Raw genomic sequence first — 15,750 nt, forward strand, 5'->3', positions numbered from 1 at the left:
TTCAACCCTCCCCGTCACCTCGCGCAGCAGTCCATAATGGTTGCTTTCTATTTATGGTGCCTTGAAACTCGCGTCACCCTTTTTGGGCGTGCTACCGTCCCGGCGAGTATAAAGGCGGGGCGGGCTCCCCGGAGAAGGAAGACCAGTTCGGACCAGATTGAATCCTCGGCAACCGGCGACAAGCACAGAAACTTAGATCGGTCGAAGAATAAGGAGCACGAAGCTCTAGACTAGACAAATATTGTTGTAACCCAGCAAACACTCAGAGAGACATTCTCAGAGCATTTATAGCATACACACAGGAGTATGGTGTTACGCTCAGTGCGGCCCGAACCTGTCTAAAAATCTCCTGAGCATTTACTACTTCCTGCATCCAATCATTCCATTCCAACTGCATCGCATTTACGCCCATTTATCTCACCCGCAAAACGGATTCAGAATCATCCCCCAACCGAATCTCAAAGGGATCCCTCCGAATTCCTGCTTGAGGAGTTCACCCTCCGACAGCAAGTCTGACTCAACTAATGATGATATTAATATATATTTAATGAGTATTAATTTATATTATTATATTTAAAATTGGATTAAGATCTAATATGATAAATTAAGTACTATAGAGTATATTTATGTAAAATAAACATCATATTAACGTTGATTTTTTATTTCAATCTCATACGATATATACTTATATAAATAATTAAATCAATCTTCTTTTAACTAAACTGAATATGAGTAACCAACCAAATAAATTACTATTTTATACATGAGTTAGCTCCTATAGGCGTGTGACTAACCAAACGCCCCTAAAGCCTCAGCGCCCGTCACATGACCAATCACGCCTTGCTGCATCATGGTCTGACTTTTTAGCCGATTCAAGCTACACCTTTTTTATTTTGAAAAAGAAATCCAAACTACAGCTACACCTTTTTGGCCGATTCAAGCTACAAGTTACGAATACTTGTAGCTTTAGTGAAATGTATTTTCGTTTACTTTTCACTAATTTTTTTTACTAATTTTGAACTTCCGTTTTTTCTATGAAAAAATTATGAATACTTAAATATATATAATATTAATAAAATACATTTTATAATAAATCTAATGGTATAAAAGTTTTAGATATTTAGAAACTTTTTTAAGGAAAAAAAAGTAAGACCAAAATTGTTACGATAAAAAGTTAGTGACAAATAAAAAAAATAGAGGTAGTATTAAAATCAAGGGTAGAGTATTGTTGCTCATCTTAGACGGGTTATGGGTAGGTGATAATAAAAATTGCAATATTGCATGAGAGTTGTATAGCAGCCACACCTGTAGCTTTACAAAATCTCGCGTTGTCAACACTACAGCTGGCCTGAACAGAGTTCTGACTAGAAGAAACAAGCAACGAGATCTCACTTACCACTGTCATCTCTCAAAAACGTGTGCACTTATGGTCTAATTTTTTTTTTTTCTGAAGCCAAAACTTATAGTCTAATTTTAATTACAAAACGCCGATTATACAGACACCTTTAAAGAAAAAAAAACCTACAGCTCATCCTCTGAGAGGTCCTGTTCCGTTTCACCTCCGATCGACCCAATCAGACATGACGACTCCTCATCGGAGTTGGACGGAGTATCGCACCGAGGATGGAGTGAAAAACTGTTCTCTCCAACGATGAGCAAACTTCACATTTTTATGTCACACCAGACAAGAAGTCACAAACATATCTTGGCAATGCTGAACGCACAAGCTTCATGAACCAGCCAACAGCCGAATCCTCACCGGAGAAGGAGCAAATAGGCGCCTCCAACTCCATCAATAGTGCAAAAACCAACATCAGCAAACACACCGATGAGGGAGCATGATCCACATCCAAAAACACAGACCCACACACATAAATCAGCATACCTCGGTGAACTCTTGCCATGGTCGTCACCGGAGCTAACGCAAAAGTTGACGAGCCCACTAAAGACCAGCAGGAAACACAAACCTAACAAGGAGTCACATCTAATGACACCTTCATCGTAACCTAACCCTATACTAACCAAACCACCAAACCACTAAGTAAATCGCCAATCTACAAGAAAAAGCTATTACTGAACGACACACCACTAGTGGGCACCACGCGCCCATCGAGTCACCTAGCGCCTGCGCCCACGACCACTTGACCTTCTCCTCCTCCCGAGAGAGGGCGACGAGCACACTAGTGCCGCCCCGACCAGCACCGAGTTCCACGCGACGCAGCCACCGACGGGACCAGAAGAAGGTGGTGATCGAGAGGACGATTATTCATCAACTACTAGCATAAGTGCTACTTAAAACTAAGCTAGATGGGTTCCTTTCCCTATTCACGCCACCGGCAAGCTGGAGACATAGGGAGGGCCCAGATTAGCCGGCGAAACAAAGGCTCTTGATTCCGCCTGTCTCTACTGTAGCGTGGGCAAACTCGCCCTGGTATGGTTAGCGCTGCGGCTCCTTTTCGACTGGTGTTGAGCATGGAAACCGTCTGAAACTTCCGCTGCCGCCTCGCGGTCCCTCCGACCCTCCCCTCCCTTTGGATTGGGCCCTCAGACATGTCCGATTGCTCTCTCACTAGTCCGGCCAGGTCACCGGTCGGCATCGCCGCATCAGAAACAAATGGACGAAAAAGGTCTGTCCAGGTGCGATGGGCCTACGAGGAGGGCGCCGTCCTGACCGTTGATTCAGCAACTCCTCCGCCTGACATTTCGCGGTCTCTGCTCTACCGCTCAAATTCACAGCACAAATGGCCAAACGAGTCTGTACCGTGCACATGCCCGTTCCAGATTTGTTGAGTAGCACCAAGAGAGGGACTGCATGTAAAAGTAAGGCATTGCCATTTAGGTTTGGTCATGTAAAAGTAAGAGAGGAACAAAGGCTGAAAGGCAGCCAGGTTACAACTTACAAGAAAGGATGCAGTCATACAAGAACTAACTCTCTTGTCTAAGAGAGTTAATTGTTAACTCTCTGCTTTCCTTTTGACAATATACATATTGATCGTTTGACATATGAAACATGTGGACAGGGGGTAGGAAGAAAGACTTGCACCACCGTGTTTCAGGGCACGGCTCATGATGCTACCTTATATCAATTCTGCGATGCGGCGCCCTCTGTACTTCTGATCAGTGTCTTCGATGGGAAAACGATAGCAGCTATAGGTTTGTCTTCATAACCACCGCCTTCGTCGATGATGAATCGGAGGCCGTCGATGTGGAGCTTCCCATGGTGGCCACTAACAATGATGGTCTGCTTCCCAGACAGATCCTGGAAAAAGATGGACATATATCAGCATTTTCTGCTCTTGCGATATATTTGATCAGACATACAATTGCGTCCATGGGTTCAAGCAGTGCAAGAATAGCAGCATTTGAACTTCAAATCAATCTACTAAAGAAACTGATGAGGTTTCTACATAGTGCATCTGATTAGCCTTCTATATGGGGATACATGTAGTATTTCAAAATGGCATGACAAACACAATGATAACCAGAGCAATACGGTTGAATGTTGTGTTGAGGGATACTTGATGACCTATTGACCTGCCAATTAATTAGGAGCATTTTCAAAACATTGGAATAATTGTACTCAATTTGCCTGCACTCTGTGCTAATTCTATTCTGTATACAAATATCCAAGGTTATGCCAAAGAGAAGTAACTGGCTTAATAATGTTAAGAGTAAATCCAAAAGTGTCTATAAAACCCTACCATTTCATTTCATTATCAACAGCTTACCAGTCCCCAGCCTGTTGTCCTTTAAATATAACTTGTCCAGACATGGGATGAGATTACAGAGGAGAAATGTACACATTGATTTGCTCAATTTACAGAGGAAAATCGAAGGATTGTTGGGTTAAGACTTAAGAGAGCAGGTTTCACTAAGATAAAGCAGTCTATGAATAATCATAAACCAAACTCCCATACTAGGGTTGGGTTTTAGTGCAAACAGACCAGCTAAGATGATGCAATATCAGCCCAATGACATGAACTAGCGCATCATGATGATGTAAAATGCCTTTATACTGAACAACAGGACCTTGGATACTGCAGAAATGCAAATGATGTGAAGTGCATGTACATCTTAAATCATTTATAAACGCATGCCAAAGACTAACGGCCTATTCTCTAAATGCATGCTACAGAACAAAGCATTGCAAAAGCAATAAACAGAGTATGTTGACCATTCCTCTAGGATTGAGAAAGATGGAGCTCTAAAGCATGAAATGATATATTTTCATCGCAAATTTGGGAAACTACATGATAGGGCATTGAGATTGCTGCATCGCCAAGTTTGCTAACATCAAAAACCAACAGAAGCTAAGTGTTTGTCTCTGGTAACATATAATGAAATAGTATCACATAAAAGCACACCTTTGGTATGTCCCAAACGTCCTGCCTCCCACTAAGCATTTGAACCTTTGGCACCCTTGTGTCCCTAGTTCTCAAAACCCTAAGCTGCTCATTCAAATCCATGGACCTCTCCAAGCCAGCATGAACCGCAATTAGCTTGCAAACGATCTGGCCTTCATCAGTATCAACAGGCACATTTTCCTGTCGTACAACCATAACATGAAACACCAACGGAGCAACATCTCTTGCATGCCTACTTAAAATTTGTGGAATAAAAAGAATACCTACCTCCTCATGGATCCAAACCAAGTCACGCAGAAAGCTCTTATGTTCCTCAGGAACAGCCTTCGCAAGATCTATAATGACATTAGCACCTCTAGCAAATTAGGAGCTGCTCTTGTTTCAGAAAAGAAAGCTCATGTTGCAAATTAGAAACTGCCTGAATAAATCAGGCAGGAACTTTCCTATAATATATGCTTACACAATCTGGACAAGAGACATGAATTCTTTATTTGGTGTCTTAGGTAGGTTAAATAGTATTCGTTCCGATAGTAACCTTGTATTCTTGGTGGATAGGTTGCTAACTTTTATCGTGTTAATTGTTAAGACTGAAACGCCAAGCATTGGAAAACATTTTAGGCATTCATTCAAATCTTGTATAGAAAATTCGAGTACCTATAAATGTTGTACTCATTGTTTGGTAGTTTGTATAACTCTCCTAGATTACTGATGCCTAGTATTGTTATCAGAAAATTGTGCATTTTATTCAGCAAACACACAAAGCATAGGCTCCCTTCCCTTTTGGGTTTCAGCATTTCTTAAGGTTCAGGCAATCTTGTGAGAGATTTCATATAAAAATTACATGCCCAAATGTTGGACCAACAGAACTGAATGTTCATGTTTGATGGCAAATAAACGTTTCAAAGAGCGCTACAGCTGTTACATGCTAGAAAACATCTTGTTAGGCTCCATTGCAAATTGCTTCTTAAACAATTGAAGTGCACGAAGTCACGAGCACAAGTATCTAGCGAGTAAGCTAGGTAGAGAAAAACCGAACTGATGTGAGGATTCTGAACTGACCCGGGGATCCATGGGCGACGCCGTAGGACTCGAAGGTGGGCTGCGCGTCATAGATGGAGCCCTTGTACGGGAGCCCCTTCTTGGGGTTCCACCTCTCCTTGATGACCCCGCCCCACCTCCTCCCCTGCACGTGCATGCCCTCGTGCCCCGGGCCGCGGAACCACCCCTCGTGCTCCTCATTGTGGAGGTACTCGTCCCAGGTGACCGAGAACGGGGAGCCGTCGGGCGGCGGCTGCAGCGCCCCGATGAACGCTGCGAAGGCGAGATCGTGGTTGCCGCAGAGGAAGACGTGGCGCTGCGCGGGGTGGCGCGCGGGTAGCGCGAGGAGGAAGTCGAGGACTCTGCGGGTGTGCGGGCCGCGGTCGTTGTAGTCGCCGAGGAAGACGACCAGCGCGGTGGCGAAGGCGTCGGCGGGGAGCGGGGACTGGAGGTTGGACCAGAGGCTCTCCAGCTTCGAGATGTAGCCGTGAACGTCGCCCACGCAAATCACCGTGCGGGGTGGGTTGGACGGAGGAGCATCCATCTCGCCAGTGTCGCCGCCCCGGTGCGGTTGCTCGCCGGAGGCTGCAGGCTCCGGTGGTAACTGGGAGGAAGCGGGAAGCCAGCGGATTATCCCTAGGGGCTCCAGCTACCTCACATTCCCGTGGGAGCCTGGGAGGGACGTTCTATGCCGGCCCGTCCGATCCTACCGTATACAGAAATCACGGCCGTCCATCTCGTCGATCCAAAACCTTCCCCACGCCCACCCCTTCCACCCCGTGCGGACGGCGCCTCTCCCCTTCCTCGCGCACGACCGCCGCCGCCGCTCTCGGTCTAATCCAAGTTCTGTTTCCTGCGCGACCTCGCTTTTCTCGGCTTCCCGCCACCGCGTCTGCCGCCGCCCGAGAGCGAGGCGATGCTGGAGAAAGACAGGATATCCTACTTCTACGACGGTACATTCGCTACGCTCCCCTCTTCTCCTCTCCGCTCTCCCCATTCACTGCGCAGCCTTAGTTCTCGCCATAGACGCAACTAGTGATTCTTACTCCTCTTCGGTGTCTCATCGCGCGCCGCGCGCGCAGCTACGATTTGAAGTGCTAAATCTGAGGTACTGCAGGGACCTACTAGCAGTTTGCTTTTGTTTCGCTGATTTCTAGTGGCGAGATATGATCACTGATCACGGTGTTGGCCTGGTGCTTAACTGGAATTGGAATCACCTTGTTCATAGGCAAAGGGGAAATTGCGGGTGGTATTACCTTCCAGGACTTGCTCAACTAGAATTGGGGCTACCTTGTTCATTGGCCTATTATTCGCTTTTCAGTTGTTCAACGCTAGCCCTAGTTCCGTTATAGGATTGCGTTAGGATGTAGGCTTCGCCCCAACCCCAAGTCAGGTAACTTAGTCGCAGAAGAATCTCTTGAATCAAGTTTTCAATTTAAGTCGTTGCTCCCTGAGTCCCTGTTTAAGAGGGTGTAGTCAAGCCAGGGTTCAAAAAACCGTCGGTAACCGCCCAAAAATCGCGGTTACCGACCTTCTCGGTCCGGTTCGGTTTCAGAAACCGAACGGTAACCGAAATTTAAATTCAAAAAAATAAAAAAAAAATTCAAAAAATTTTTAAAAAAATCTTTAAAAAATTAGACACAATTCTAAGACCTTCTGTGAAAAAAAATTTCAAAAATAATGTCGTTTGCATCATATTCTATAGGGAGAAAGTTTGAAAAAAAATTGAAGCGTACAGCTCAATTATTAACTCACGTTAAGGAAAAGTGTAACATGCAAACACATATTTTTCTAGTATAAAACGTATTTTAAGAGAATCTTTAAAATTGATTTCACTTTATTTAGAGTTTTATTAAATTCTCTATGATTTTTACAAAGTTCACAAGCATAAAGTGAATATGTTAAGAAACATCACTGTAATTAACTTTTTCATGTCTACTATTATTTTTTCTACGTAAATCATAGTATAAATAAGCTATTGAAAGTGGTTTCACTAATTTTTGAGGTGTGATGGGTCAGTTATGAATTAATCTAGTCGCAACACATTTACACAATCATGCATGTTACAATAACTAATTCATGAGTTCATGTATTTTTAAAAGATATAGGATCATGTAAGAAGACTAACAAAATTAGTTTCATGATTTTTGGATTAGCAAAGAGTAAACTATGCATTTAACTTGGTTTAACAAATAAAATTTCTCACAGAAAATTTTGAACTTTTTTATGAGTATAAATACTTTTATCATGTAGATCATGTTACAAAGAAGCCAACAAAATTTGTTTCACTTGATTTGAAGCTCAGATGAATTAGTTATTGATTTTACAAGATTGAGCCTTTTTTTAGGTTTTTTGTTGAACTGCGCTGAAATTTGATAAAACCGCTCGATAAATCGAGAAAACCGAGCGGTTACCGACCCAAACCGCTCGGTAACCGACCAAATAAAAAATGCGAGAAAATCGCTCGGTAACCGACCCAAACCGCTCGGTTTTGGTCGGTTACCGAGTGGTTACCGAGAGGGCAAAAATACGATTTTTTTCGCAAAAATTCAAATTTTGCTGAATGAATTTTCTCCGAATTTTTTTGAATTTTTGACCGATAACCGCGGTTACCGCGAGATTTCGGTTACCGCCGGAGCTCGGTAACCGAGCTCCGGTCGGTAACGTGAACCCTGAGTCAAGCTACATTTAGTTAAGAATGCATACCTGTAGTAGTTGTAGCTCCAAAATGCCAGTTGGTTGTTTCCATGTGGTTCTCTAGCTAGAATTTTCCATAAATGCTTTGTTCCACACATGAAGATTCTTGGACAGTTTATTGTCTTTGTGTTCTTTGCAATGTTCGTGTAGACGGTCGTCTAGCGCGTCTAAACAATGACTAGATGCGAGCCGTAGACGGCTAGACCGTCTAGACAATCAATTTTGGTCAAAGACGGCCTAGTCGACAGAGATAGACGGTTCCTGAACGCGACTAGGCTGGCGTCTTGGCGATGTAGATTATTGGTGCCTGCCAAGTCCATGCGAGAGGAAATTCCGTTCGGTCCATTCCCCATCCGGCATTTGCCGTCATTGTCTCGTCTCTCCTCTCCACTGTCGCGCCGCTGATTGCAGCCCACCCACCCCCCCCCCCCCCGCCGCGCGCGCCTGTGCCCTAGCTGTCGCACGCACCGTCATCCCTCCGCAACTCCCTTGCTTGGCACACTACCTTAGAACGGGGTCTTATAGATGGATTTTAAACCCTATCACAGACGGTTATAAGTTCTGTCTTTGCAAAAGTGTCGTGATATCGACCTTATTATAGACGGTTACAACTTCGTCTGTAACAGAGATACGCACAGATAGATTTTTTGTAAAACCGCCTGTGAATAGTAAGGGTTACAGACTGATTTTCTAAAAATCCATATGTGAGTGGTAAGAGTCACAGATAGTTTTTGTTGAAACCCCATTTGTTGATCCTTTCCTCCTGAGAAGCCATTTTGCTTCATGACTGCGCTCATGATATGTCATACATACTTCATGATTCACAAATTAAACAACATCACAAGCATTATTTACATAACACACATTGACACATTGTTCAGAACATTGATAACACATTGTTCATAAGTTCAATACAGGCATTTACATATCACAAAGGTTAAGAACATCACATATCATAACATCACACGTTGTTCAGAACACATAAACCTAGCTAACTAAACACAATCCATAGCTATACACATTTTGCTTCCAGAATGACGAGATGCTTCACATCGTTGACGTTGTCTTCAGAAGGATGAGATGATTAACATTATTGGAGACGTCGTCTTCTAGAAGGACGAGATGATTGACATCATTGGTCGACGACGTCTTCTAGAAGAATGAATGATTAGGGGTGTAATCGGACTGGGTACGGATGGATATCGCTGATCCTATATCCTATCTCACATTTTTTTCATCAGAATCAGAGCCGGACACAGATGGTGTCGGATACAAATACGGATGCGGGTAGTCTCGGTCACGAATACGCATCGATACAGATCGAATATGTGACTAGTCAGATGCAGATAATGTCGGTCATGAATATTTATTCGGATATTGAATAAAAAACAACAACTATATATCTCACATATGTTATGATCGGCCATTCCACGTATCCAAAAGTCAACTACATTAGAGGTCCAACAAGCAAATCAGCAATATACTCACATGTAAGAAGTTATGTTAAAGCGAAATCGGAGAAGTTACAAGTGTCCAATATGCTGGCTGAAGCTTCTATTGATTATTTGAACATATTAATAACTTCAAATGAAAAAAGTATCAACTACAAGCTTGTAGATCTCGCCGAGAGCTACAATTTTTATATAAAGATCTGACTCCATGTGAAAAAGTTATAAGCTTCAGATGATAGTCTCGGATAGTTATCGGATAGTCTTTAGATATATTCGATTTTATTCTTGGATATCCAGTATTCGACAGATAGTTGGCTCCCTACATCCGAATATAATATCCGATACAACGATACAACTATCTGAGATTCGATCCAATATCCGATATTCAATTAGCATCTAAAACGGTTTAGGTGATCGGGTGGGCACCCTGACGACGGTCTTGTTACAGACATGTCTGTCTTAGCAACCCTTTGAGTAAAACCGTCTATGACACTCCGCCTGCTTTCACTGATTCCGTGGTAGTGGTAGCTCCTCCGTCGTGGACATGTACTTGCTCTACTCCCCGTATTTGTGCTCCTCCGTCGATTTGCGCTCTACTCCCCTGGTACAGCTTGTGTGCTTTGCTCTGTTGCATGTATTGCTAGTCTACTGCTACTTCTTCTATGTGGTATGTGCTCTGTTCTGCTTGTGTGCTCTGTTGCATGCTACTACTAGCTTGCTACAAGGCACTAGCCTACTTCTGTGCGCACAGCATGTGATGGACTGATGCCCCAAATCTCACTTGAAAATATATTTGTTTGTATTTTTGCTGCTACAATACAAAATCATCTAGATAGCCTAGACGCTAGTCACGGGGTGACCACCTGTCTATGTCTAGCATCTATGTGAACTCTGGTTCTTTGCATGTTGAAGATTGTTTTATCCACATTTTACAAAATGAAAGAAATGAATATGCCCTCACTCAAGATCCTTTATTACTCCACTGTAGAAAATTTCCTGTCATTGTTTCAAATATGTAAAGTATTTTATATGTTCAACTTTTTATGGTTGCTTGCTTAATACTTTTTTGTGAACGGACGTTTCAGGAGATGTGGGCAATGTCTACTTTGGGCCGAATCACCCCATGAAGCCACATCGTCTTTGTATGACACATCATCTTGTTCTTTCATATGAACTTCATAAAAAGATGGAGATATATGTCAGTATTGAATTCTGTTCACTCACTTTCTTTGAACTCATGAAGTGTGTAATGTTTACCCTTATTTTGCACTCAATGAATTTTGCAGAGACCCCACAAAGCATACCCAACAGAGCTTGCCCAGTTCCATTCGGCTGATTATGTTGAATTCTTGCACCGGATTACTCCTGACACCCAGCACCTATATGCAAGTGAATTAACTAGATGTATGAATGCTGGGGTTTTCTCTACTGCAAACTACTCTTCCAGACTTTGCTAATTTCACAACAAAATACATGCTATGAATCTTGCTGCTCATGTTTCGTTCTTGTGCCTTTTTAGTCCAATTGTTTGGATCAAGATACTGTTGTACGTATATCTTATATGTTGCTTAGGTCTTCATGTGTACGTTTGAAAGAATAGAAAGAGAACTAATTATGATGGTTCATATTTCAGTCCATTGTAATATACAAAAATTGTAAGGTTCACTATTTCCACTTAAATGAAAACTATCTGGTTTATATCTTCCATAATATGCCTATTTTATGATTCAATGAAAATGAGTGTTCTATTTTTACCGATTGATGATGCTATTGAACATGACCCTTCATCCTTTTGGAGTTCTCTGACTTCACTTATTGGGTTCCTTCACAATTTGTTCTCAGATAATCTTTTCTTTGCAACTTTTTCCAGACAATCTTGGAGAAGACTGCCCGGTCTTCGATAATTTGTTTGAGTTCTGCCAAATCTATGCTGGAGGAACTTTAGGTAATTAATATTACTGAGGGTCTGAGCCTTCTTTCTATTTTATGAACTCTCTAAGGTATTCTTTATTTTTTTAGACGCAGCTCGTAGATTGAATCATAAAACATGTGATATTGCCATTAATTGGGCTGGTGGACTGCATCATGCAAAAAAGTGTGAAGCATCAGGCTTCTGCTACATTAATGATCTGGTTTTGGGAATTCTGGAGCTTCTCAAGTACCATGCCAGGGTTCTCTATATTGACATTGATGTCCATCATGGAGATGGGGTTGAAGAAGCTTTTTATTTCACTGACAGGTTCATGTTTTTCCAATAAAAAGCATTTCTGTGTATTTTCTTATAGTTATACCTTTTCTCGTCCTGATTATTTTCCAATCCAGTTTCCATCTCTTTGTCATTTAATGTTAGTGGTGCCACAATGTCGTGTACTAATTACCTGAATGTATTCAAAGGGCTTTGGATTTCTTAACTGTCTCTCTTTGATATTTTTCAGGGTAATGACTGTAAGTTTCCACAAGTATGGTGATTTGTTCTTTCCTGGCACAGGTGATATTAAGGTAACTATCGACTAACAAGCTTCATGAATATTCTTGTATGTATTTGCCTCTATTTAGTTTCTCATGTCAGCTTGTTGTCAATTTTTTTTGGGTGTATGATGCAGGCAGTGATTAGGCCCTTATCGTTATTTTGGTTTCTGTTCACTTTTGCATATGAACCGTACAGCAGTTGAGTGTTTCTTGCTTCACACGTGTATATATGTAAACTAAAGTTGGCATATCTGCTCTAAGTTGCATGAAACAGAAGAGACATATTCACTGAAACTGGGCCACAGTCAAAGTTGTAATTATGTGGAGGCAGTCAAGAGTTAGGAAACCTGCATTCTGATTCACTAAAACTGTCACAGTAAAAGAGCTGATGGTTATATACCACCTCTCGAAGTTGATAACACTGCAGGCATTCAACAGTGAGGAATAATTGCAACACACTCCCATTTCTTTTCCTTTTTTCACTATCTCCTTCTATCGCCCTAAAAGTTGTAAATATTTAAGACTACACCACTGAATTGTGGGTCTTTTACTAGACATTGTGTACAAATCATGGCATAATATACTGTCCTAATACCTGCATCATGATTGGGAATGCTAGGGGTTTATTACCTGTCTTTGAAAAGCAACCATACTAAAAGTGATGTTACCCATCATGGTTGATTGAGCCATAAAAGGAAGCCGCAACATAACCAAATAAATCCTTACTGCTTTTTCATTTTTCTCACTGAGTGCTTCTGAATGAAATGAAGTGTGCATGTATGCAACAATATTTGGTTGAGTGGGGGATGGATCCGTAAATCCAAATTTCCCATTAACAGGACATAGAGCAATGTATGGCTCCCAAAATAGAGAAAGATTAAGGTTCCTTATGAGCAGAAAATTTGTGCCTTCCTGTTTATGAACATGTTGGAAACAGTTGCCGGAGCTTGCATTTTGCTCTGCCTTTAAACAGTTGCATGCCACGTTCTGTTAAGTAATGATGAGACCTTTCGTATTTTTATGTAGATCCTGTTTCGATAGATGTGCTCTTCATTCTGATTTACATGATTGTCATTAAAGGATGTAGGAGAAAGGGAAGGAAAATATTATGCGGTTAACATTCCACTGAAAGATGGGATAGATGACGCCAGCTTTACTCGACTTTTTAAAACAGTAAGTCCATCCGTATCTATTTCTTATCCATGTCACTTTTTTTTGTTCCTATCAAGTCATGTGATGTTTATCATGCAGATTATTGCCAAGGTTGTCGAAACGTATCTGCCCGGTGCTATTGTTCTTCAGTGTGGGGCTGATTCATTGGCAAGGGACCGTCTAGGCTGCTTCAATCTCTCCATTGAAGGTTTTACTGTTCTTAAACCTGATACATACAAAAAGAGTCAGCAAGACTGTTGTGTAGATGGATAACTAGTGAACCGTGTTTAATATGCCCATATAAGCTGCTAGGGTCTAGAAGGTATCTTTCCTTTTGTGGAAATGGGAAGTCTCATCTCCTTGATTCTCAATTTTCCGTTGTTTTTGCACTTTTTTCTTGCATCAATAGTGTTTTGGAGCTTCTTTGGACGTTTCACCTAGCTTCATTTAGCTAAGCTTACTTCAGTGATCTATTAGTACTTACTAGCTTGATCTATTTTCACAAACAGGCCATGCTGAATGTGTAAAGTTTGTCAAGAAATTCAATATTCCTCTTCTGGTAAGGAAGATAGCCATCGCCATTTTTTCTCTCTCGATTATTTCTAGGATACCATCGTATTTTCCATCATGCAGGTTACTGGAGGTGGTGGATACACCAAGGAGAATGTAGCACGCTGTTGGGCTGTGGAAACTGGGGTCCTTCTAGACACGGAACTCCCAAATGGTATCTCATTTATTTATTATTTTCGAAATTTGTAATTATCTGCTCACTTTGGCCTTTTGCTTTTGAGTGACAGTAGCTTGTAGTCTATTGATCCTCAGTACACACATAATTTGATCACGTTTTTTCCGTTCGTCTGGGGTTGAGACTTTTTGATAATTCCCTATATAATTGTCCATGATGTGGAGTTTTACATTGACATTTTCTTTGCAGAGATTCCATATAATGATTACATCGAGTACTTTGCTCCGGATTATACATTGAAAGTTCCGAATTTGAACATGGTATAGAACCTCTTCCTGTTGACCTTTATTTGTCTATGCCTGGTGCAATAATATTTTGTTGCTATTAGGTGAGTCTAGCATTTGAAATATTAAGTGTTATCTTACTATTTGGAGCTCCCTCATTTAATATTTTGACAAGTTCTTAATCGATTTGCGTTGCTAGAAGCCTGGAGGTTTCATTTGTTTTTAGAGGATTGAAAACAATATATAACATATTGTTGTTTAATTGGAGCAGGACAACTATAATAGTAAGACCTATCTCAGCTCAATCAAAGTGCAAGTCATGGAGAGTTTGCGGGCCATTCAGCATGCTCCTGGCGTTCAGATGCAAGAGGTTAGGTTCTCTTCATTTAGTTGAGTTGATTCGGTGCATTTGCACTTGCATGGTTGAACCTCCCAATTGAAATTGGTTATGTAAAAAAATTGGACAGTACTTGAATATGCCTTTCCACCTTTGACTTGCTTCCATGAAGACACTGTTTTTTTCTCTGAGGGGGTCATAAATAATAAATCATTTTGCAGGTTCCACCTGATTTTTTTATCCCAGATTTTGACGAAGATGAGCTGGATCCTGATGAACGTGTTGACCGTAAGTGAAATATTCCTGGCATGCCCTGCAGCGCTTATTTAAATAAGTAAATGATTTGCCTGAGGATCTGCCTTTCTGTAGATTCATATGCATGGTAAATGCTCGCTCAATTTGCCTTTTTTTTTACAAAAAGAAATGTGATCCATTATTTGTTAACATCAGGCAGCCATTCATATGTTTTTATTGCCTAAGGCTGCAAATTTCCGTGCTGTCAAAATTCTGTCCTTTGTTAATTTCTGTCCTTGGCTCTTTATCACTGTACTTACTACAGAACTCTGTAACGTTTTATCCAGAGCATACCCAAGACAAGCAGATTCAACGTGATGATGAGTACTATGAGGGTGACAACGACAACGATCATGATGATGGCGTGCGATGATCTGTTTCGTAGAAGCATGGAATGATGTAAATGTGGAGTGAGAATCTTCACTGTTGCTGTGCAGTTCTGCAGCCTTGAGATGTGGTAGTTTGTTAATTGACAGCAGGCTTAGGAGTTCGAAGTGTTCTTGGACTTATAGGAGATTTTGACCCTTGATTTACACCTTGTAGTTGTTGTACAACGCTGCACATTATTTTAACGCAGAAATGCAAATTCGTCGGCGGCGGTATATCTAATCAAGGGGATGTGCAATTTGCACTCATGCTGTACGATGTTATCTTGCAGTTGAGTAATGTTGTGCGATGTTGTTTTACAGTTGGTGATGGAGCGCGTTTCTGCTTTCGTGCTCGTGGCACGACATCTTGATGCACTCCGAAGTTAGGAACAACTTTGCAGTTCCTTCTGCCACCTGCATTGCAAAAGGACCTGGGAGCATGGCTAATAAGCGAGCGTCCTTCGGTTTCAAACCCAGCGGTCTGTCACTCGATGCATCACGTCTATACTTCGAAGCGGAAGCGAAGCATTTCTCCCTTGGACGAGGCATGGCTAGAAGCGTCGGGTGTCGGACACGCGCGCTCCCCGGCTACACCGTCCAACCCCGCCGCC

At 41.8% G+C, this 15,750-nt stretch overlaps 3 protein-coding genes across 5 annotated transcripts in view; 1 reads left to right on the forward strand and 2 right to left on the reverse strand.

Annotated features, from left to right (window-relative positions):
- LOC133888438 (1,4-alpha-glucan-branching enzyme 2, chloroplastic/amyloplastic-like) overlaps positions 1-15,750 on the reverse strand; it is a 31,013-nt gene that overhangs the window by 11,190 nt on the left and 4,073 nt on the right. The window lies entirely within an intron of this gene.
- On the reverse strand, positions 2,810-6,043 carry LOC133888441 (tyrosine-protein phosphatase RLPH2-like). Its single transcript, XM_062328684.1, has 4 exons — positions 5,424-6,043; positions 4,632-4,699; positions 4,365-4,544; positions 2,810-3,259 (listed from the first exon to the last, which is right to left on the reverse strand). Exons 1-4 carry the CDS (start codon positions 5,944-5,946, stop codon positions 3,083-3,085), a joined length of 948 nt encoding a protein of 315 aa, XP_062184668.1. The 5' UTR covers positions 5,947-6,043; the 3' UTR covers positions 2,810-3,082.
- On the forward strand, positions 6,170-15,413 carry LOC133888439 (histone deacetylase 9-like). Of its 3 annotated transcripts, XM_062328681.1 has the most exons (14): positions 6,170-6,355; positions 10,636-10,748; positions 10,837-10,954; positions 11,421-11,495; positions 11,570-11,789; positions 11,986-12,049; positions 13,100-13,192; positions 13,271-13,379; positions 13,681-13,730; positions 13,805-13,895; positions 14,106-14,176; positions 14,412-14,510; positions 14,699-14,765; positions 15,059-15,413. In XM_062328681.1, exons 1-14 carry the CDS (start codon positions 6,319-6,321, stop codon positions 15,142-15,144), a joined length of 1,293 nt encoding a protein of 430 aa, XP_062184665.1. In that variant the 5' UTR covers positions 6,170-6,318; the 3' UTR covers positions 15,145-15,413. The 3 variants fall into 3 exon arrangements, with proteins under 3 accessions (XP_062184665.1, XP_062184666.1, XP_062184667.1); XM_062328682.1 differs by lacking the exons at positions 6,170-6,355; positions 10,636-10,748; positions 10,837-10,954; positions 11,570-11,789; XM_062328683.1 differs by lacking the exons at positions 6,170-6,355; positions 10,636-10,748; positions 10,837-10,954; positions 11,421-11,495; positions 11,570-11,789 and adding an exon at positions 12,154-12,217.

Source organism: Phragmites australis, chromosome 13, assembly GCF_958298935.1.
Source record: "Phragmites australis chromosome 13, lpPhrAust1.1, whole genome shotgun sequence".
Lineage (NCBI taxonomy): Eukaryota > Viridiplantae > Streptophyta > Magnoliopsida > Poales > Poaceae > Phragmites > Phragmites australis.